The following is a 20,084-nucleotide window of genomic DNA, read 5'->3' as shown; positions in this document are numbered from 1 at the left end:
GCGTAGGACTGCAGAGCAGAGGAATCAGGATGGCACATAGCAAAATAATGGGTAATGGTTAAAAAAAAGCACCAAAGCACAAGAGAAAGGTCTTTTTACCTGCACGAAATAGGTTTCATATGCACATAGAAAAGGTCTGTTTACTGGTACCAAATGAATTCTTATCCACATGGGAAATGGCAGCTTATTGCTACCAAATGAGTTCTTATGGTTACTGGGGGGTGGGGGCTGCAGGTAGAGTCCTCATCGCCCTTCTTGGGACCTAGAGGGGTCACCCTTCCCCCCCTTTTGGGGTGGCTTCCGACCCCATGTAGCCGGGGGGTGGGAGGTTCTTGGCCTCTTGTGCTTCCTCCTCTTCCCGCCCCCGCGTTCCCCTTGGGTGTGGGGTGAGACCCTGCTCCTGGGCCCCGATCCTGCCAAGGCTCGTCCCATCCTCCTCCCTGCAAGCCGGTAGAGCAGTGGGCGGCGGCAGCTCTTTTGCTCCATTTCTATCCCGCCTTTCCCCCTCCGCCCCGTCCCTGCTCCCGACCACCCTTTGAGGTAGGTCAGTCTGAGAGTGATCGGCCCCGAGGCGGATTCGAACCCGCGTCTGCCGCGCTCCGGCCACGACCCAGGAGCACCCCTCCCTCCCCCCCCTCCCCCGCCCCAAGACCGGATTGGCCATCGGGCCCCCTGGCGGCGCACGGCCCAAGCACGCGGAGCCTGCCTCCTGGCACCGCCTCCTGGCGAAAACGGCCAACCCTGCGCGCCGAAAGTCGGCTTCCCCTGCGGAGCAACCAATGAGTGAGCTCTTCTGGACGAGAGGCGGACCCAGGGCGGGACGCGATCCAATAGAGAAAGGGCGACTCTTTCTCCTCCCTCCGGGACTGTGTTTGTTTACAGGAGAGGAGGCGGGCCGGGGCGTGTCGGCCAGAGCTCTCCCAATGAGGAGGCGGTGTCCGGGCGCGCGCGCGTCCTCGATTGGCTGCCAAGGCGCACGCCTGGGTGGAGGAGGCGTGGCTGAGCGCCGTCAGGGCCCGTCAGTCAGTCCGTCAGTGAGGTGGCCGCGGCGGCGTCGGCGTCGTCGGCAGAGGCTTCCTGCTCTCCCTCCCGGGCCGGGCGATGGCCGCCTCCGCCGGGCTGCCGGGGAAGGTGCTGGGCCTGCCGGGTGGCGACGGACAGGTGAGGCGGCCCTGGGGGGGGGGGGGGGAGAGAGGCCTCCCGGCAGCTCCCCCGCCCTGGTCTGGAGGCTGGCAACCCCTGCATTCCGCTCCGGGTCCCTCCTGGCCCGGCTGCTAGTTCGAATCCAGCCGGGGGGGGGGAAGAGCAGGAGAGCCCCCCCCTCCCCCGTGTCTTTCCCCTTAGCCGAGGGGCAGCCAAGCCAGCTTGTTGCCCCAGGAGACAGTCCTGCTCCGTGGCTGAGCGCACCTTCTCGGCTTGGGTTCGCCTGTGCGCGCTAGTCTGGGCCCCTTGTGTGTGGGGGGGAGAGACAGGTAGGCCCTGCTTTGCTTTTAGGCGAAAGGTGCATGCATAGCCCCAGGCCGGAAGGATGCCTCTGGGGAGGAGGCCCTGCCTCTTTGGGCCTTCCTCCATGTAGCAGGGAAGCTCCTCCTCCTCCCGGAATGGTGAAGTCTTCCAAGCCCTGAGGGGCATGTTTCTGGGCCCAGGACTGGCTGCCCTTCTCCATCGAGCAGAACTGACATCATTCCGGCAAGAACAGGACATTTTCCATGACCTCCGTGGAGCACCAGAATGGTGCCCTGGTTAAGAGTGGTAGAGTCTGATCTGAAGCACTGGGTTTGATTCCTCACTTCTCCCATTGTGCCAGCCACAGTTCTCTTAGAGCTGTCTCTCTCAGGCCTTCCTACCTCACAGGGTGTCTTGTTGTGGGGAGGGGAAGGGAGACGTGCCTGTAAGCTGCTTTGGCAACCCTTCAAGTAATGTAAAGCAGGATCTATTTATTTATATATATCACCCTCCCCACTTTTCTAGCAGTGCACACCCAAGAAAATGGATGCACTCTTGTACTTGTATGTATCACTATAGCGAAGCAGATGTGTATATCTGTCACATAAGATGATGCACATAAATTCAGTGGCGTGGCAGGGACTTTGTCATAAATTTGATGTCTGAGAAGCTGCCCTCTCCCCTCTTCTTTTGAGTCAAAGAACGCTTTGGGTTTATTTTGTGAGTTGAATTGCCACATACAGCATGTTGGTGGAACAGCCGGTGTTGATACGCGGGCTCCCTAGAGGGAATGTGCCCATGCTTCATGGGCCTGTATTCTAGGGGCCAGTCGGTGGGAACCACACAAAGACCTGCATCCTTCATGTCCCTGTGTGCAGCCTCTTTGTCCCCAGGTGGGCAGTGTGGTGCTCCTTCCCAGGGAGAGTTGACAGCACATTCCTCACGGTGACTCACTTCAGCATCTCACGCTGCTGTCATCCTTCCAGGGGAGGGAAGTGGCAATTGGTGTTAACAACATGAGTCATTGGCAGTGAGTCCTGGGGGGGGGGGGCTGTTAGGCAGCTGATCCACCTGGGAGGAGCAGTGTGTGCAGGGCCTCCGGGGGAGGATCTCCTGGAAGAAGACATTGCGCTTTCTCTTAGCTTAGCATGAGTGTCCCCCTCGCTCTTAATAAGAGGCCTTTTGGACTTTGTCCTTTGGGGGATTTGTGTGTTGCCACTCCGGAGGACTGTTCAGGGTCATTTGAGAAGTGCCGTGCGATGCGCTGGATGCTGTAGGTCTCCGCTCCCCCTGCCGCCGCCGCCACAGGAAGCAGAGATCTTAGTGTGCTGCAGGGGAAGAACTAATAATAGCCCATGTGTGCTGTGATGTGCTTCCTGGTTTGGTGCATTTTGCAATGAAAGGCCTTCCATTTTCCCTGCCTGAGACCAGCAGTTACGTAACCCAACAACTCGGCAGCATTTCTGATATAGCTGTTGCTTCTCGACAGCTCATTTGCATTGCTGCCCGCAGTGGGGCCTGCTTCTGTGGAAGCCTTTGCATACTGCACCCACAAGCACTGCTCAGCAGGAAACTAGGCTAGTGCAGGACAGGCCATAATCCACTGTCCGTAGCATCCGCGCAGGCACAAAGAGCTGCTTTCCGGGATTGGATTGGATCTCATGGGAGGATGCCACAGCGTGTGGCACATGAAGTCTGCCCCTCCCACTCTTGGCACAGCCTGATTTCATGGTTGGCAGGAGTGTGGGACGGGGGTCAGCTGCGCCAGGTTTCCTGCCTGGGAGAGAAGCCAGTGTGGCTGTCCTTCCCTGGAGGATCCACCCACAAGGGCTTTCTCTGCTGTCATGTTGAAGGACTCCCTGAATGAGCGGCTGGGGCGTTTGGAAATTTCCTCTCACACTCAGACATGAAACATTTCTCGGTTAAAGGGACCAATGGGAAGAAACCAGCCCTGTCAAGCCTTTGAGAGCTTAGCTTGTGGTGTGTGTGTGTGTGTCCTTGGCATCAACATCTGCCATGTGGAATTGCTTTTGTTTGCCTTTTAATCACGTATTCAGGAAAACGGCTTGAGCGCTTGACTATCAATTTGTCTCACCATTGTTTGCCAGTGTGATTCTGGGTGCTTTGCCCTCCAAACTTGCACAGAAGAGATGCGAACTGAACCTTGGGTGTGAGTCCAGGGACACATTTAAGACCAGCCAAGTTTTCTTCGAGACACAAGCTTTTGCTTGCAAGCACATGTCCAAGGAGAGAGCTCTGTTGTTCTTCAAGGTGCCCCTCGAGTCAAGCGTTCTGCTGCTTCAGACCAACCTGGGGACCCACCTGAAATGGATCTGCCTGAAGGCCCGGGAAACAGGACACGATCCCTGATGCCTGATGTCATTGGCACCGGAAGCCTGCTTATGCCATAGGAAGTCTTTCCCCAAGTTCAGGAGGCCTTTGCCTTTGGTTGAGTGTAATTTCAAAGTAAAGGACTTCTTTTGCAGGCTCACCTCACAAGCCCCCCCCCCCCCCCCCGTTGCTTGCCAAATCTACACGGCCGCTGCACTGTCGGCTCACCGGCTGCTCCGCTTGTGTTTCAGGGAGGTGCACGGATTGTACGGCTGAAGATCATCGCTGGAATAGACCTAGCCAAGAAGGACATCCTGGGAACGAGGTAAGTTCGCCTGTTTTGTGTGCGGTAGCCATGCCACCTTCCCTCTAAAGACCCACCCATGGACCTGATTCAGAGTCCTGCTGCTTCGCCTCTCCCCTTCAGCATGGCAACCCGCGAGTCCAGTGGGGAGTCGAGCTTAATTACTCACCCCCTCTTGGAGGTGAAATGAACTGTCTGGCCTCAGACGTGTCCCATTTGAGACAGTGCTTGGCTGGAGGCTCCTCCGTGTGGGCGCTGAACAGCCCCGTGCCCGAGAGGCTGGTGAGCCAGTCTCCCTGTGTCTGCTTTTCCACCTTTTCATAGTGATCCGTACGTGAAAGTGACAGTATACGAGCCAACGCATGGCATCCTGGCCACTGCTCACACGAGGACAGTGAGAAAGGTGAGGCTTTTCCTGAGGCCAGCCTGTGACTCAAAAGCTACATGTGGCTGCTGGCCAAGCCCAGAGAAGAGACAAAGTGGGCCATTTGGCCGCAAAGAGCAGCTCCGTGTTCTGCATTATAGTTTGCTCTCTCTTGCTTTTAGACCTTGGATCCAAAGTGGAATGAAGAATTTTTCTTCAGAGTAAGTGGCTTTATTTCATACTAAGACAGTAAAGGGGGCTCTTGTCCTCCGGTTGAGATTCCTGCCGCCTTAACCTGTGCAGCGTGTGAGACGGCTTCACTCATAGCTGTTTCTCCCTTGCCTGCCCAGTCAGCTCACCCGTGATTTCCATGGCTTCTCCTAGGTCAGCCCTCAGAGGCACCGATTCCTTCTGGAAGTGTTTGATGAGAACCGTTTGGTAGGTCTTTGCATGTCTTTTGTGCTGCTAACGAAGTTTGAGCTTCTTCTTTGGGCTTGGCCTGGTTGTTGGGTGCCTCTGGGAAGCCGCAGGCTCTGAAGCGGTCCTGACTTTTCTCTCGCCAGAGCCTGATTCCCTGCCCTCCCTCCCCAGTCCAGCAGCCGGCTTTCAAAGAGAAAAGGCAGGGGGGCTTAGTGGTAGAGCCTTTGTTTGCCCGGCTGGCTGTCTTAGGCCAAGTGTCAGACTGTGAATCTTTGAGGGGGGGGGCTTGCTTTCCTTCCTGTTTCAGGGGACAGTCAGACTGCCTGTCCCTGGGCTCAGAGGCATGGCTCATGGACGGGGAGGCATTGATGGCCATTCCTTCTCAGAGTATGTGACATGGGGGCTTTCGTATAGCTGGGTTCAGGCATGCTACACGTCCACCTGGTGTGCCTGTTCCAACGTTGTACTGGCAGAGATGGGACTCTGTGGTCTGCTTCTTCAGAAGCGCCACCAGGTGTCAGGAGAGAGCAGAAAGTGGCGCTGCGCCCTTCCAGGGAAACGCTAAAATGCCCTGCCAGACTGGCAGCTGTCCAGAGGTGGCCTGAGCCAATGGGCAAGAGCGGCAGCTGCTCCAGGCCCCATGCTTGGGGGAGGGGGCTCTGGCCGCTGGGCCGGTCATCTTGGCAGCAGTGTGTGTGTGTGTGTGTGTGTGTGGTGCCTGTCCAAGGCTGGGGCAGCCGGCATCTAGGGAGGGCTCCCGCCCTTCTCATGTGGAGCAAAGGGTTGGCAAAGGCAGCCCCATTTTGGATTTCTGTCCTGGGCCCCAGAGCCATGACATCTTTTCCTGCTCTGCTTCAGAGAGCAAATTATTCTCTAATGCCGTGAGAGGAATGGTTGGGTTTGGCCCCAGGCTGGAACCATAAAGGACTCTGTTGCTGTGTGCGGATTCCAAGGGCAGCGTGCTCACTGTGATACCTCTGCCTGTCAGCCTGTCAGCCACCACCCCCAGCCTTCCTGCTGCAACAAGGCGAGAGTCCTCCCTGGAAGCTCAGCCTCCCCAGCATGCCTCTCCCCTCGCCAGACTGTTCCTGTTGTCTGTGGGAGTGAAGGCGGCTGCAGAGGTGTGGGCGGAAGGAAGCCCGAGGCAAGAGGCAGCCCTTTCCAAGTGTGCCGGCAGGGAGTGGGAGGCGGCTCTTCTGCTTAGTCTGCTTGTCCACCTCGGCAGAGGAGAAGAGCGACATTCCCAGTGGATCTCTTTCAAGAGGATCTGTAGCTGAAGCTCCTTGCTCTTGGATTGGCCTGCCAGACACCCGCCCAGATTCCTGGCACAATTGCTCCAGTTTTGGTCGTGCGTGGAACTCGATTCCTGCGAACTTCCCATGACACTCAAAGTATTAAGGAAGCAGAGGCCCGGGTTCAGCTGCCGCCGCCGTGAGGCAAACTGCTTTGGCGTGCACTCTCTGTGTCACAGCCCGACGCGAGTCAGCGCGGTCTGCCAGCCAGGCTGAGGGTGGTGCTGAGAGGAGCTTTAAAGGGCACCGGAGATGAAGTGCCTGGTAAGCGAAGAAGACGTTCTGGCCTGCGGGCAGAGCAGAAAGGGGGAGGGGAGAGAGAAGCGGGCAGGAATGACCGGCTGATTCCAGGAAGCCTCCGGGGGTTTTCTGTTGCCTCCCTCGGACACGCTGCAGAGCGGCCAGAGGCAGATTGGGGTCTGCCGCTGGTCACTTTCTGAGGAAATCTGTGGACATGAGGACAAATGGCTCAGCGGCTGAGACTGCGTTTTGTAGCCCAAAGAAGTCGCACTGATCCGTCGCCCGCAAGCCTAGGAGCTGGCTTGGATTCTGAGGACATCTACCGGCCTGTCCCTGGCTCTGTGCAACTCAAGCTGGATCCCAAGCGAAATCCCTTGTGGGGGGAAAGGCAGGAGGAAGTCCATTCGCAGACAGGTTGGTCCCAAAATCCAAGGAAGAGCGCCTCGCTGAAGATTTCCTTGCAGCCATCACGAGGCCGTGGATCTGCGCAGCCTGCCTCTCCTGAAGACCCGCCTTCCTTGGCCGGCACCAGGGCCAAAGGGGCCCGTAGGGGCCGGCAGGAGATGGGGAGTCCCTCGGACCCACTGCCTCAAGACGCCTTCAGCGGGGCTGCAGGCAGCGACGCCGGCACCTGCAGCAGTGCTGGGAGCGAGTGCGGATCCAGTGACGGGGGCTCCTACACCAGTGGGGTCATCAGCGACTGCAGCGGGGGGGGGGGGCAGCTGCCCCTTCTCTCTTCCGGCCACCCCAGTCTGTGGCTCTGCTGGCGGCAGATCTGGCCTCACGCTGGGCAGAAGTACCCGGGGGCTGCCGAGCGAAGACATTTTGGGCCCAACAGGTAGGGGGAGGCCAGCCAAGCCACAGGAAGGGAAGCAAGAGGGGCCGGTCCCCCTGCGGCGCTGTTCCTCCCTCGTGATTTTCCCCAGGAGCCCTTCAGGTACCCCTCCGACATCTCCTCCGCCCAGCAGGCGGCCTCCTGAAGATGGCCAAGCGCCACGTGAAGATGGAGCGGGGGCCACGGGGTCCCTCTCGACCACCGTCCACACCCTTCAGCTCTCCCGCAGCGCGGGGGCTCCCGATGACATGAGGGGGGCCAGGCAGATGAGCAGGAGTGCCTCCTGGGCGGAGAGACCCTCCCCCGCCACCCCAGAGGGCACCCCCCCCACAGGAGGTGCTCGCATCTCCTTCCACTTTTCCCATGGAATGCCGGACGCAGCTCCTTCCCCTCCCGTTGGCCCTGCATGCAGCAGCCCGGCTTCTTGGCCCTCGCGCGTGGAGGAGGGGGCCGGCTGGGGGAGAAGCCCAGGCAGCCGCAGGAGCAGGGCCCCCCCCGGCCTGCAAAGGAGCCTGTCCATGGGTTCCCCCCTGGCCCACCTGCACTATAGCTCCGAGGCCGGATCCTCCCGCCTGCACATCCAGCTGGGCTCCGAGAGAGAGGGGGCGGCCGAGAGAAGGTCACCCGGGAAGGCCTGCTGCGGTTGCAATGCCTTGAGGCAGCCTCTCGAGGTGAGTGTCTTCTGGGAGGCTCCCCCTCTTGTGTGCCGGTGGCAGGGGCCAAGCAGAAGAGTGGGAGATGGGCAGCCCCCCTTGGCCATCTGTGGGGGCACTGCCGGCTTCTGCTTCTGCTTCTCCCAGGCGTGCAGCGCTGAGCCTCACCGAGGGGCCGTCTGCTCCCAGGAAGAAGGCGCTCGCTATCTCTGGGGCCTGCAGAGGGCAGGGGCAGAGGGACTGAGCCGACGGGGAAGCAGGAACTGGTGGGGCGCTGGCCTTCTGGAGCGATCTGCAGGGGGGGGGGTTCTGGGGTGCCAACAGAGAGCAGGGAGCTAACGGGGAGCCTTTTGAAGACCATTTGGCCACAGCTCTGCCTAGCACCACCTCCCTCCGGTGCTGCCCTCCAGGGCCCTGAGCAGGCTCCCGGGAGAAGGCTTGTGCGGGGGGGGGGGGGACGACAACACCTGGCTCTGTGGTTTGACTGGCAAGCAAGTCCTCTGCGCTCTTTCTGTTGACCTGTCTGTTGTAGGGCTTGGGGGAGGTGTGCATTGTGCCTGCCACAGTTGGCCCAGGAAGAGCTTGAGACACTGAGAGGGCTGGTGCTGGAGACCGGGGATGCGCCCTCTTAGGGGCACCCAAATCAAGATGGGTTTCCCTGAGGCTGTGGGGTGTTCCGGTTTGGCCCAGCTGGAAGCTTTCCAGGCTGCCTGGCTGCATTTTCACATGAGGGGTGTCATGTCCCTGTGCGAACAGCCCCCATCTTGCAAGGAGAGTGCCGCTGCTCCTTCAGGGGTCCGGGGGCAGGAGAAGCCCTTTGGGGCACCTTCAGGGCATGCCTTGGCTCTCTTGGAGGTGTCTGACTATTGATCAGTGGCTTCCAGGTCAGGCAGAGAGGCCAGAGCTGAGCACCTGGCGGAAGGAAGTCCCCTGGATGGCTTTGCAAAGAGAGCCTCTTCCTTGCTGCTTCTGTCAGAAATTCCCACGCCACCTAATTATAGTTCTGAGTTGTGATTCAGTTTAAAATTAACCACCCTGGAAATACTCGCTTGGCTCCACTTAGTCTGGCCCTTGTGTGTGTGTCTCTCCTCTGGGCCGGCTGTGGGGGAGTCGCGTTTCAGGAGGTCAGCTGCCTGTCCCGAGCTGTCTTGCAGTCAGGCCCGTGCTCCGGTTTCAGGCAAAAGGGGCGGTGAGGGTCTGTGAGGTCCTCAGGTACTGTGTGCTCCTTGCCTCCGGCTGCTGTCTGGTTTTGGCCTCTTCGTTGTCCTAAGCTTTGCAAACCCACTGCAAAGCCGGGCTGTGGGGGTCCGAACTCAGCTTTGTGCAGTCATGTTCCCAAGCAAGGGTCCCAATGGGGAGGGGGCGAGAGAGAGAGAAGGGTGCTCCTGGCCCGGAGGCCTCCTCGGGAGCAGAGATCGTTCCCAGGCCTCTTGCCGTTCATGGTTTCTTCTCTCTCCGCAGACAAGAGATGACTTCCTGGGTCAGGTGGACATTCCTCTCTGCCACCTGCTGGTGGGTATGAAATGCAGAACAAGGACAACGCCCCCTGCCCCCTTTCAGCCCTTCTGACCTCCTGTCCTGGGGAGTGGGGCCAGTAGGGGACATGTTCTGGGGGACCGGCATTGATTGGGGCTGCAGGGGGCAGCGGAGGTGGCCTGGGACTCCTGGGCTCATGGCTCTTTTGAAGCAGGCCAGCAAGGGCCGCTGTGCCCAAGTAGGTGTATGCGCAGGAAGGAGGTTGGGAGCGTTATGGATCTGGCCCGAGTCAATTCAGGCCAAGTCTGAAGCAGTCCAAAGCACAGTTTTCTGGCTCAGATGGGGCAAGTCTGAAAAGGTCCCAGTTCTTCTCCATGCCTCTTCTCCCTGCTGCTGGCCAGTAGCCACTCCATAAACACTGGGCAGGGTAGGCGTGGTGCTCCTTGCACATCCCTTCCCCTTCTGCTGCTTCGTGGGAGGGTTGAGGGAGGCGGGGGGGGCCCACACTGAACAGCTGATCTTTGCAGATCCCCTTTGCCTGGGGTTGTGTGCAGCACCTGAGCTCTGGTTCGCCGGCCCTTTGCCTGCATGGCTGCTACCGCGGGGATGTTTGGGGGGAGGAGGAGGCGGGGGGCACGCCATCCCAGTGGGGCTTTTGCAAGCGGCAAGGCTGGGGCTTGGTCGAGGGCGGGGCTGAGGTGGGGAGTGACCGAGAGCTGCTGTTTCATTCCAGACAGAGAACCCGGCTACCGAGAGGCCGTACACATTTAAGGATTTTGTTCTTCATCCACGGAGGTCAGTCCTTAGGAAATGCTCATGTCCCTCCCTCTTCTGCTGCCTGGGGGCCTTGGGGGCAGGAGGGCCATAGAGGCTGGGTTGGAGCCAGGGGTGGGAGCGGAAGCTTTGTGGGGGCCCTCACCTTCCGGGGTGGTTTAATTGTGCCGCTGCCATGGCTCTCTCTCCCGTAGCCACAAATCCCGCGTGAAAGGTTTCCTCAGGCTCAAAATGACGTACTTGCCTCGGAGCCAGGGTGCGGAAGAAGACGGCACGGAGCAGGCAGAAGAGCTGGAGGTGAGCCCCGGGGGCCATGCTGGGCCTGGCTGATGGCACAGGGAAGGAACCCTTGGTGGAGGGGCAAGGAGGCTGGGTCCCCCCCCCCTCCCCAGCTGGCGATGGTGTTGGTGAGATGCCCTTGGTCTGCTTTGGAACCTGCTGGGCCATCTCCCTGAAAGGGGGGGGGTGTCTGGATCTGGTCTGTGGGGGTTGTCTGGCCGGGGTCAGCGGCATGGCTGAGAGGGAGCTGGAGCCAGACTCTGCGCTTGCCGTTGCAGCCTGGCTGGGTTATCCTGGACCAACCGGAAGCCTCTTGCCAGCAGCTCCGGGAGCCAGAGGTGTCTCTCCCTCTGGGCTGGGAAGAGAGGCAGGACCTCCTCGGACGGACTTACTATGTCAACCACAGCTCCCGGAGGACGCAGTGGGAGAGGCCGACTCCCCAGTAAGGCTTTGCACCCTCGGAAGGCAAAAAGGGCTTTTTTGGGGGGGTGGGGGTGGGGGGGGAGACTCTCCTTTTGGGTGGGAGGAGTTTCATTCCTGCCCTGGTGCTCTGGGAGCTCAAAGGAACAATTCCTGCTGGTTTCTTGGGACAGCCCTGGGGGCTGATGATTGTGGCCGATGGGCTTGGCTGGCAGTTTTGGGGGGCTTGTGTGCGAGTCTTGCACACAGGCCTGAGGGAGGAGGGTGGATTCAGCATCCTGCGTGCCTGGCACTTCCTCCCACCCCCTTGCCTGATGCTGAACTTACCAGGGGAGCCAAGCAGGGGTTGGCTTTGTGCTGCATCTCAGAGCATCCCCAGCAGGCAGCTGCCAGAGGGCAGGAGGACAGTGAGCGCCCTAACCCTCTTCTTGGTGAAGGGATGGCAGACCTGCTGTGGAGGGCGACAGGAGCCAGCTGGAAGCGGAGCATGCCTTTGCCCACCGGCACCAGATCACAGAGGAGACCGAGAGCTTGGACAACAGTGACTCCCCCGAGGTAGGAACCGGCCTTCCTGGCAGGGGTGGAGAGAAGGGGGGGGATGGCCCCTCATAGAGTCATAAAGTTGGAGGGGTCCTCCAGCGTCATCTAGTCCGACCCCCTGCAGAATGCAGGAAGGAGACCTTTGGGACCCCGTGGCCGGGATGGAGGGTGGGAGCCCTGATCCGAGGCCCTCTGAGTCCTGCTGCCTTTGGACAGTTGGAAGAACCCAATGCTTATGTTGAGCTGGAATCTTACTGGTCAATGACCACATCAGTAAAGGGTTTGTGGGCAGTTGGAAGAGATGGGCCGGGAGAGGCTTCTGGCCATGAGAGGGTGTCCCTTGGGTGAGGAGGGGAGGGGCTCCGGGGCAAACTGCAGTGGAAGGGAGCCTTGTCTGCCCCATCTTACAAGGGTTTTGCCTGCTTGCCGTGTCCCTCCCCCCTCCTTAGAGCTGGGAAATAATCACAGAAGACGAAGCCACTCTCTACAGCAACCAGGGCCCTGGGGCAGGCGTCCTGCGGGGCCACATGGAGGCTCAGGCGCCCCTGGTGACGGAAGACCTGGGCACTCAGCGGACCCCTGTGCCCCCCTGCCCCGTGAGTGTGAGCTTCAGGAGGGGGCCCCCATGCAGGTTTGGGCAAAGGCCCTTGGAGCCTGCAGTGGGAGCGGGGCCTGCTGCCCTCCTGCCTCTGTGGCTGGGCGGGGGGGGCGGGGTCGGTTAGGAACATGGATTTCGAGTCTGGCAAGCTGAGTCCGATTCCCCGCTCCCTCACATGCAGGCAGCTGGGTGACTTTGGGCTTGCCACGGCACTGATAGAGCAGTAATCTCAGGGCTCTCTCAGCCTCCCCTCCCTCACAGGGTGTCTTTTGTGGGGAGAGGAAAGGGAAAGGTGACTGTAAGCTGCTTTGAGATTCCTTCGGATAGAGAAAAGCAGCCTATAAAAACCAACTTTTCTTCTTCTTCTTCTTCTTCTTGGGATGACCTCTTCCCTTCCTCCTTCAAGAGCGATGCCAGCAGAAGCAACGGTGGCCTTCCAGCGGACAGCCAGGAGGAGCAGCCTGTGGTCCCTGTGGTGAGTGCTTCTCTGCCTCCCTGCAGCCCGAGTGGTCCAGGAGGGGTACTGTGGGAGAGGCCTCAGAGGAGGGGCCGGGCCGCAGTCCGGAGGGCTGGGGGAGGCAGGGCTGGTGTGCAGAGCATTTCTTGGCTCGACCTGGGCCAGGGACTCCAAGGCCAGGTTCCTCCCAGGACCCGCTCAGGGATGCCAGCCCCCACCCCCCCTCCACAGCCGCTGCCGAGGATTATTCCTGGCCTTTGAGCGTTCCTGGGGGGCTGGGGGGTGTCTGTCTCATGTGCAGCCTCCTTGTGGGCCTTCATGCCCTCACCTGTCCTTCACGAGCATGGTTGAGTCCTTGCCTTTTGCGCTGGTGGTGGTGGTTGGGGGGGGGGAGATCCATCCCTCTCCTTGGCCGAGGGGGCTTGGTGCATTCCCTCTCCCTCCCCTGCAGTTACTGCCCACTTCAGCCGGGCTGCCTCCTGGCTGGGAAGTCCGGACGGATGACAAGGGGCGGCCTTACTACATCGACCACAATTCCCAGAGGACCACGTGGCAGAGGCCAGCGGTGCAGGTAGCCGGGACCAGCCGAGTGGGCAGCGGCTGCGAAGGGCCCCTGGCACAGGGCTGCCTGGGTGGGCTCGGAAGGAGGGAGGAGGTGGAGGAGCAGCACTGCCCATCGGTTGGGGGGGGGCTGTCTTCGTGGTCTTCGTTGCGGCCCTCCAAATCAGGGTGTGGTTGGGCAGAGGTCCTGCTGGCAGTGCCTGGGTGGGTCCACATCCCTTGAGGACGCCTGTCTCTCTTGAATTCTTGGCAGGCCGGAGCAGAGGGGAGCCCCGCGGCCCTCGCTGCAAGTCCTTCCCTGGGGCAGCTGGCAGCACCGCAGGACTCGGCCCAGCAGCCCCGGCCTCTTGTGACTGGGGACCCAGGGCCTCTCCCCAAAGGCTGGGAGGTCCGAAATGCACCCAGCGGGAGACCTTTCTTCATTGATCACAACACCAAGACCACCACCTGGGTGGGTGGCTTTCTGGCGGAGGTTTAGAAGCTGGGAGGGAGGGAGGTGAGGGTACAAGCATGCTGCACCAGAGGCTCCTTGCTGGGGGAATGCTGAGAGCCAGGAGGGCCTTGCGGTGGCTCTGGGCTAAGCCCTCTCCTTCGAGGGCCCTCCTCCTCCTCCTCCTCCTCCCTTGAGCAGGAGAGGGATGGCTTCGTTTGGTGCAGCAGTAGTTGAAATTCATACCGTCCAGCAGGGATGACCTAGGGGTGGGGGCCAGGCTGACATCGCCTTGACTGAAGTAGAAATTTGAAGACCATGCCAGCTTTTTCTTTGCCTCCCCCCCCTCACCCCAGGAGGATCCCCGGCAGAAAGCTCCACCTCCTGTGAGAAGAAAGACATCCTTGGATCCTGGGGAACAGGGTCCTTTACCGGTGAGCCCTGGCCATGGGTTCTTGAGCTGAGCCAGGCTCCCCCATGACCCGGTGACTTCAGAAGCAAGGTCTTCGAAACCTTGGGCCTTGGCCTGGGGCAGGCAGAGAGTTTGAGAGGCTTATTCTTGGCTCTTGCTTTCTTCTGCAGCCCGGCTGGGAGGAGAGGACTCACACGGACGGAAGGACCTTCTTCATCAACCACAGTACGTAGGGACGACCCCCACCCCGTTGGACGGCACAGGCTTCTTGGGACTCAGGCAGACCTCTGTCTTTTGCAGACACAAAGAAAACTCAGTGGGAAGATCCTCGTCTCCAGGATGTCGCCACAGCGAGACCAGTAAGATGGCTTCCTTTGGGGGGGGGGGGACTGTGAGGGTGAACCCTGGAGGTGGCCACATCTGCACACACCCCGTCCATTTGGGGGAATCTCCTCCTGAACGATCTTTACCTAGTTGGGAAGTTGGTGCCTGAGGATGGCAGTTCAGAGAGGGAAGGACGCCCCCCCCCCCCCCGCTCTCCCCCAAGCTCTGGTGTCAGACTCCTCACCTGCGGCTTCCTCCTCTTCCTTCCTTCCTTCCAAGGCTGTGCCTTACTCCAGAGATTACAAACGGAAGTACGAGTTCTTCAGGAAGAAGCTCAAGAAGCCAGTGAGTGTTTCCCTGAGACACGGCAGGGAGGTGGGGCAGGATGTGCCCCTGCATCCTGGGTGGCAGCAGGAGCCCTCTGAAGTCTCTGGGCAAGTCACCCCCCCCTTGCTCAGGCCTCAAGCCACGAGACCTTCATGAGGAGTTCCCCCCCCCCCACACACACACTCTTTCCCTACCTCCCCCCCCCGACCCCTCGGCCTTGCGGAGAGATGCCGGCTCCATCCTCGTGGCGCTGGAATCGCCTCCTCCTCACAGTTCCCCGGGCCCCGCACTTGGATTTCCTGGGGGAGTCAGCCCAGCCACCCAGATGCTGACCGGGAGGGAAGGTGCTGCAGAGAGCCCCCCCCCCCGGCCCTCAGGCCACTCTACCCCTTCTGTAGCCGGGCCAGGAACTTGGCCTGCTCCCCCCTTGGGCATCCCCCCTGGAGCCCCAGCAGCCTTGGCAGGAGCCCCACCTGGAGGCTCTGTCCTTCCGCAGACGGAGATTCCCAATAAGTTCGACCTGAAGCTTCACCGGAGCCACGTCCTAGAGGATTCCTACCGCAGGATTGTGTCGGTGAAGAAAGCAGAGTGCCTGAAGGCGAGACTGTGGATCGAATTTGAGGGGGAGAAAGGCCTGGACTACGGGGGGGTCGCCCGGGAATGGTTCTTCCTGCTCTCCCGGGAAATGTTTAACCCCTACTATGGGCTCTTTGAATATTCAGCTGTGTAAGTAGGAGCCGGTGGGGGGGGGGGAGGGGAGGGGGTCCCTGGCCCTGCCTCCCAGCCAGGAGGCCAAGGAGGGCCCCGTCCCTGCAGGCTGACTTGTTGCGTGTTCTCCCGGCAGGGACAACTATACCCGGCAGATCAACCCAAATTCAGGGCTGTGCAACGAAGACCACCTTTCCTACTTCAAGTTCATTGGCCGGGTGGCAGGGATGGCCGTTTACCACGGGAAGCTGCTGGATGGTTGGTGCTTCCTGGGCAGGGATGGAGGGAGGGAGGGGCAGCAGGGGCCGGTGAACCCCATGGCCATGAAGCTCTGCCCCATCTTGTAACCCCACTCCCGCCCTGTTCTCCAAGGTTTCTTTATCCGTCCGTTCTACAAGATGATGCTTCAAAAGCCCATCACTCTCTGCGACATGGAGTCCGTGGTAGGTGTCAGACTCTGCGACCCCGTGGTGGGCTATCCCCCCTGCCCCCCACCCTACGTCTCTCGTGATGGCCAGGCCTTCCGTGCTCCCTCTAGGACAGTGAGTACCACAGTTCTCTGAAGTGGATTCTCGAACACGACCCCTCCGAGCTGGACCTTCGGTTCGCCATTGATGAAGAACGTTTTGGGCAGGTGGGTCTCCCTTCCACACGGGGGGGAGGGGGCGTATGTGCGCCCTGACCTGCCAAAATCTGATGCTTCCTCTTTCCCTGCTCAGACTCATCAGCATGAGTTGAAAAGTGGTGGCTCAGATCTGGTGGTCACCAATGAAAACAAACACGAATACATCCAGTGAGTCCCCACCTTCTTCCTCCTGAGGCCCCCAGGGGAAGGGCCTCTCCTCTCAGCTCCCTTAACTGGGTCCCCCCTGCCCCTGCTGTCGCAGGGCTCTCTCTGTGGGACCCCTGGTTGGAGGAACCCTGGAATGCAGCCCCCTCCTCCTCCTCCTCCTGAGGGGGCCTCTGTCACTCTCCCCCCCCCCCTCACAGCTTGGTGATCCAGTGGCGATTTGTGAACAGAATCAAGAGGCAGATGGCCGCCTTCAAGGAGGTAGGGAGGTGCCCCTCTCAGAACACTTTTGGGATCAGGGACTAGAAAGAGGGCAAGTGGCTGCCGTTCCCTTAGCCAAAGAATGGGGGGGGGGGATAGGGAAGTGTATTTGTGTCTCTAGAGGGCTTGGTGGCCTCCCTCCGACCGCCCTGCTGCTGCTTGTGCCCCGCCAGACCCAGAGGGAAGGGTGGCCGGATCCTCCCCTCCTCCTTGCCCGGGGCCAGGCGACTCCAGCCCTAGAGGGTAGTTTCCAGAGCCACTGCTGGGGCAAGGGGCTCCGGGGCATGCTCAGGCCAGAGTTTCTCCACCCTCGGTGCCTTCCTGCCCCCAGGATGTTCTGGGCCCGTTGGTGACCTGAAAATCCTCTGCCTTCTAGGGGTTTTTCGAACTCATTCCGCAAGACCTTATTCGAATTTTTGATGAAAACGAACTGGAGGTAAGTGTTGCCGCTTCTTCCAGAGCGTGGCTTGGTGTTGTGCCTGCGGCATAAGGAAGTGTTGTGTGCCTCCTTGTCTTGCAGCTGCTGATGTGTGGCCTGGGGGACGTCGACGTGAATGACTGGAGGGAACACACCAAGTACAAGAACGGCTACAGCGCAAATCATGTGGTGATCCAGTGGTTTTGGAAGGTACCCTCACCTCCCCGGCTCTGGGCGTGGGGATGCCGGCAGCAGGCCAGGGTGGGGTGGAGGCCAAGCACTTGCTGCCAGGGCCTGGCTTGCTTCGGGTCAGGACGAGGGCCTCCAGTCCTCCCCTACAGCGCTGGGGCCCTCCTCCAGATTGGGTTCATGCATGCCGGGGGGCCCAGCTGCAAAGGCTGCCCTGCGGTTGGGGGACAGCCGTGCCTCCGACGTGACTCCGACAACCCTCCCGTCCAAAGCCACTCGGGGATCCCAAGCCCCCCCCCAACAATTTGGCACTTGGTTCTGAAAGACTGGCGAGGAGGAGACAGACGGTGGCCTCCAGGGGCCGTGCTGATGTGCCAGGCAGCCCCTCCTGGAGCACGTCCTGGTCACTCCCTGCAGATGGGAGCGGAGCACTCCTCCCCAGCGACAGGCAGCTTGGCCTCTGGCAGATTCCTGGGGGGAGGGAGGGCGGGAGGGCGAGGGCGAGAGGGGGAGCAGCCAACTGCTGGACTGTGGCTCTCTGCAGGGGGTGCAGCTGATGGATTCAGAGAAGCGCATCAGACTCCTCCAGTTTGTGACGGGCACCTCCCGAGTACCCATGAATGGCTTTTCGGAACTGTACGGTACGTGTTGTGGGGCAGCAAGCATGCTCAGGTGTGGGGAGCCTGTGGACCCCTCTGCTGGCTCAGCCCCCCTCCATGCCCTGGCTGGGGGCAGCCTCAGCACAGCAGTGCTTCTTGTTGCAGTTCTCTCTGGCTGCTCTGAGGAGACGTTAAATCATTTGGGGCAGCCAAGTCCCAGAGGGCTCCAGCAGCAGCCCTGGGGAGCCCCACGGCCAGGGGCCTGGGAGAGTGACCACTGGTGTGTCCCCCCCCCCCCCTCACAGGCTCCAACGGACCACAGCTGTTCACCATCGAGCACTGGGGCAGCCCCGACAAACTGCCAAGGGCCCACACGTGGTGAGTGGGGGAGGGAGGGAGGGAGGGAGCCTTCTGGAGAAGCCGCCTGCCTGCCTCCCCCCCCCCCTGCGTGTCTCCTCCAGCCATTAACGGGGGGCTTCTCTTTCCCCCTCAGTTTCAACCGCTTGGATCTGCCCCCCTACGAGTCCTTCGAAGAGCTCTGGGACAAGCTGCACGTGGCCATTGAAAACGCGCAGGGGTTTGACGGGGTGGACTGAGCCCCCCTCAGCAGCCTGGCCACCTCTTCCCGGCGCTGTCTGAACGTCTTGTGTGGGACTGTTAGGCACCTCCCTTCCGCCACCTCCAGCCATGGTGCCGGGGACACGCTGGCACGGCCGCCATCCCCTTGGACCCTACCTGCTCTTTGGGGGAGAAGAACCCGGGAGTCGGGCGGGGGGGGGGGGGAGTGTGTGCCTCTCGGCTGCGGCTGGTCGGCATGAGGGCTCTCCTCTTGTGCTCAGGGTCTTTCCGTCAGACCTTCTTCCAAAGCACTTTATTGCATTTTCAGGGAAAGGCCCCTGGGTAGCTTGGGGTTCCTCCCTCCGGTCGGCCTGGCGGGCCTCACCTCCTCCTGCCAGTGGTCTCCGTTGCCAGAGGTGTCCAGCCTGTGAGGGTGGGATGCGAGGCAAGCAGGGGTGGAGGAGCACCTGGGGCCCAGTCTGCCTTCTGCACCAGCCCCAGGGAGGGCCCTGCCCTATTTCCCAGCTTGGTTGGCTGTGCAGAAAAGCTTACCTGCGGGCCCACCTGGCTGCCTTCCATGTTCACGTTTCTATTTGAGAGGTTTAATTTTTCAGATGAAAGAGAGTATGGACTTGGATGAGATTATTTTGAAACCTGTTTCAATTTATATTGGACTTGTGAATTTTTGGTAGCCTCTATTTTGATAAAGGGCCTAACGGGCATGGCCTTTTCAGTTCCCGCTTCCTCTTGCTGAACCCCCCTGGAGTCCCAGGGCGGCAAGATGGTCTTGGCGGGCCCCTTCCTGCAGGGGAGCACCCTCACTGCATGGGCGTGTCCACATGGTTCTCTGGGCCAAATTGGGTGGGCAGATCTGGGGGGGCTCCACTTGGCCCTGGACTTTCTTAACGTCCCATCCTGCTTTTCTGTCCCCTTTTGTCAGTGTTTGGCCTAGAAACCAAATAAAAACACGGGGAAACCAAAGTGCTTGTCAGTGATGTGCAGTTTCTTGATCCGTTTATGCACTTGTGGGTCAGGACAGGGATATGGGGTGTTTGGCTCTGACGGTCATGAGTGCTGAGAAGTGGCACCTTCTAAGGCGGCCTCCGGTGCGTCCTTCCCACCTGCTCCTGCAGCTGCTCTCAGCACCCTGGTCTGGAGGCAGGGGGAGGGCCAGCCTGGCAGGTCTGGCGTGCAGGGCGTGGGCAGTGGTGGCCCCGCAAGGGACCTGCCTCGTCTCCTGGTGGCTTCTGAGTGAGGGGGGGGGGGCGTGTGAGCAGGATGTCTGAGCAATTCAGGAGCTTCCACGCGGGGAGGTCTTGTGCAGGAAACCTCGGCCGCTCCCTGGATATGGAAGTGAAGGTAACGGTTGGCCAGGCTCCAGCCTAACTCCTCAAGCAGCCGCAACTGTCAGGTAAACTCTATTTGACTTGGCGTGAGCCTTGTTTTCTTCACGCCCGTGTGGTCCCCGCAGCCGGCCAGCGGGGGGCAGGCAAGAGCTCTTGCCGTGGGTCTTGGAGGCGGAGGGGCACCTTGGCACCCTTCCTGGCCGGCAGGGGAGGCGCTGCACACACGCCCGGTGGCCCAGGCCAGGGGTGGCAGGCTGAGCGCCAGAGAAACAAGGTGAACTGTCCATGCAGAATAGGTGGCGGGGGCACCCCGTGGCCCTGCGGAGGTGGGCAGGTCACCCGGGGGAGCCCACTCACCGCCCTTTCAAAGAACATCGTCGGTCTCAACAAGGGACGCATTTTGGAATGCCGTGGATTGGTTTGAATGACAGTCTTCCTAGTCAGGTTGAAACTTCAGCACTTCCCTTCTAAAGAGAAAACGGTGTTTCTCTGCCCCAAAGGGATTGGGGGGGGGCCTTCCACGCGTTTCCCCGCGAGTTTCCCCCCAAGAGCCTTGGTTGCCCCGTCCATCATCCCGTGCGCCGCTCTCCAACAACCCTGCGAGGTCGGCCGGGGCGGGCTGCCCGAGGAACCCCAGCGCCGAGAGGCGGAGAGGGCGAGAGAGCGCCCCCGCGCGGCCGGGGAAGGAGCCGCCCGAGAGAGAGTGAGAGGCGCGTCCAGGGAGGGCCGGGG

At 60.6% G+C, this 20,084-nt stretch overlaps 1 protein-coding gene across 5 annotated transcripts; it reads left to right on the top strand.

Annotated features, from left to right (window-relative positions):
- The first annotated feature begins 1,003 nt into the window (after positions 1–1,003).
- On the top strand, positions 1,004–18,987 carry NEDD4 (NEDD4 E3 ubiquitin protein ligase). 5 transcript variants are annotated; one of them, XM_077318229.1, is made up of 29 exons: positions 1,004–1,161; positions 4,029–4,102; positions 4,406–4,484; positions 4,628–4,666; positions 4,830–4,883; positions 9,347–9,397; positions 10,095–10,156; positions 10,330–10,432; positions 10,693–10,856; positions 11,272–11,389; positions 11,824–11,970; positions 12,379–12,447; positions 12,881–13,000; positions 13,244–13,441; positions 13,777–13,854; positions 14,003–14,057; positions 14,133–14,191; positions 14,436–14,501; positions 14,980–15,209; positions 15,328–15,449; positions 15,564–15,634; positions 15,730–15,825; positions 15,911–15,984; positions 16,182–16,242; positions 16,619–16,678; positions 16,763–16,870; positions 17,394–17,490; positions 17,754–17,826; positions 17,942–18,987. In XM_077318229.1, the coding sequence occupies exons 1-29, from the start codon at positions 1,102–1,104 to the stop codon at positions 18,042–18,044; spliced, it is 2,691 nt and encodes an 896-aa protein (XP_077174344.1). In that variant the 5' UTR covers positions 1,004–1,101; the 3' UTR covers positions 18,045–18,987. The 5 variants fall into 5 exon arrangements, with proteins under 5 accessions (XP_077174344.1, XP_077174343.1, XP_077174345.1 ...); XM_077318228.1 differs by lacking the exon at positions 4,406–4,484; XM_077318230.1 differs by lacking the exons at positions 4,406–4,484; positions 4,628–4,666; positions 4,830–4,883; positions 9,347–9,397.
- Positions 18,988–20,084: the final 1,097 nt, after the last annotated feature.

Source organism: Paroedura picta, chromosome 18 (genome assembly GCF_049243985.1).
Source record: "Paroedura picta isolate Pp20150507F chromosome 18, Ppicta_v3.0, whole genome shotgun sequence".
Lineage (NCBI taxonomy): Eukaryota > Metazoa > Chordata > Lepidosauria > Squamata > Gekkonidae > Paroedura > Paroedura picta.
Note: the sequence above shows the minus strand (reverse complement) of the source record. Positions and strands in the feature narration are given on the sequence as shown.

What these genes read in the sequence shown, in the direction of transcription:
- NEDD4 (XM_077318226.1), top strand. Translation starts at nt 7,481, where the DNA reads ATGAGGGGGGCCAGGCAGATGAGCAGGAGTGCCTCCTGGGCGGAGAGA. An exon ending in GACCTTCTTCATCAACCACA is followed by an intron (nt 14,058 to 14,132) that starts GTACGTAGGGAC and finishes TGTCTTTTGCAG; the next exon opens with ACACAAAGAAAACTCAGTGG. An exon ending in ATGAAGAACGTTTTGGGCAG is followed by an intron (nt 15,826 to 15,910) that starts GTGGGTCTCCCT and finishes TTCCCTGCTCAG; the next exon opens with ACTCATCAGCATGAGTTGAA.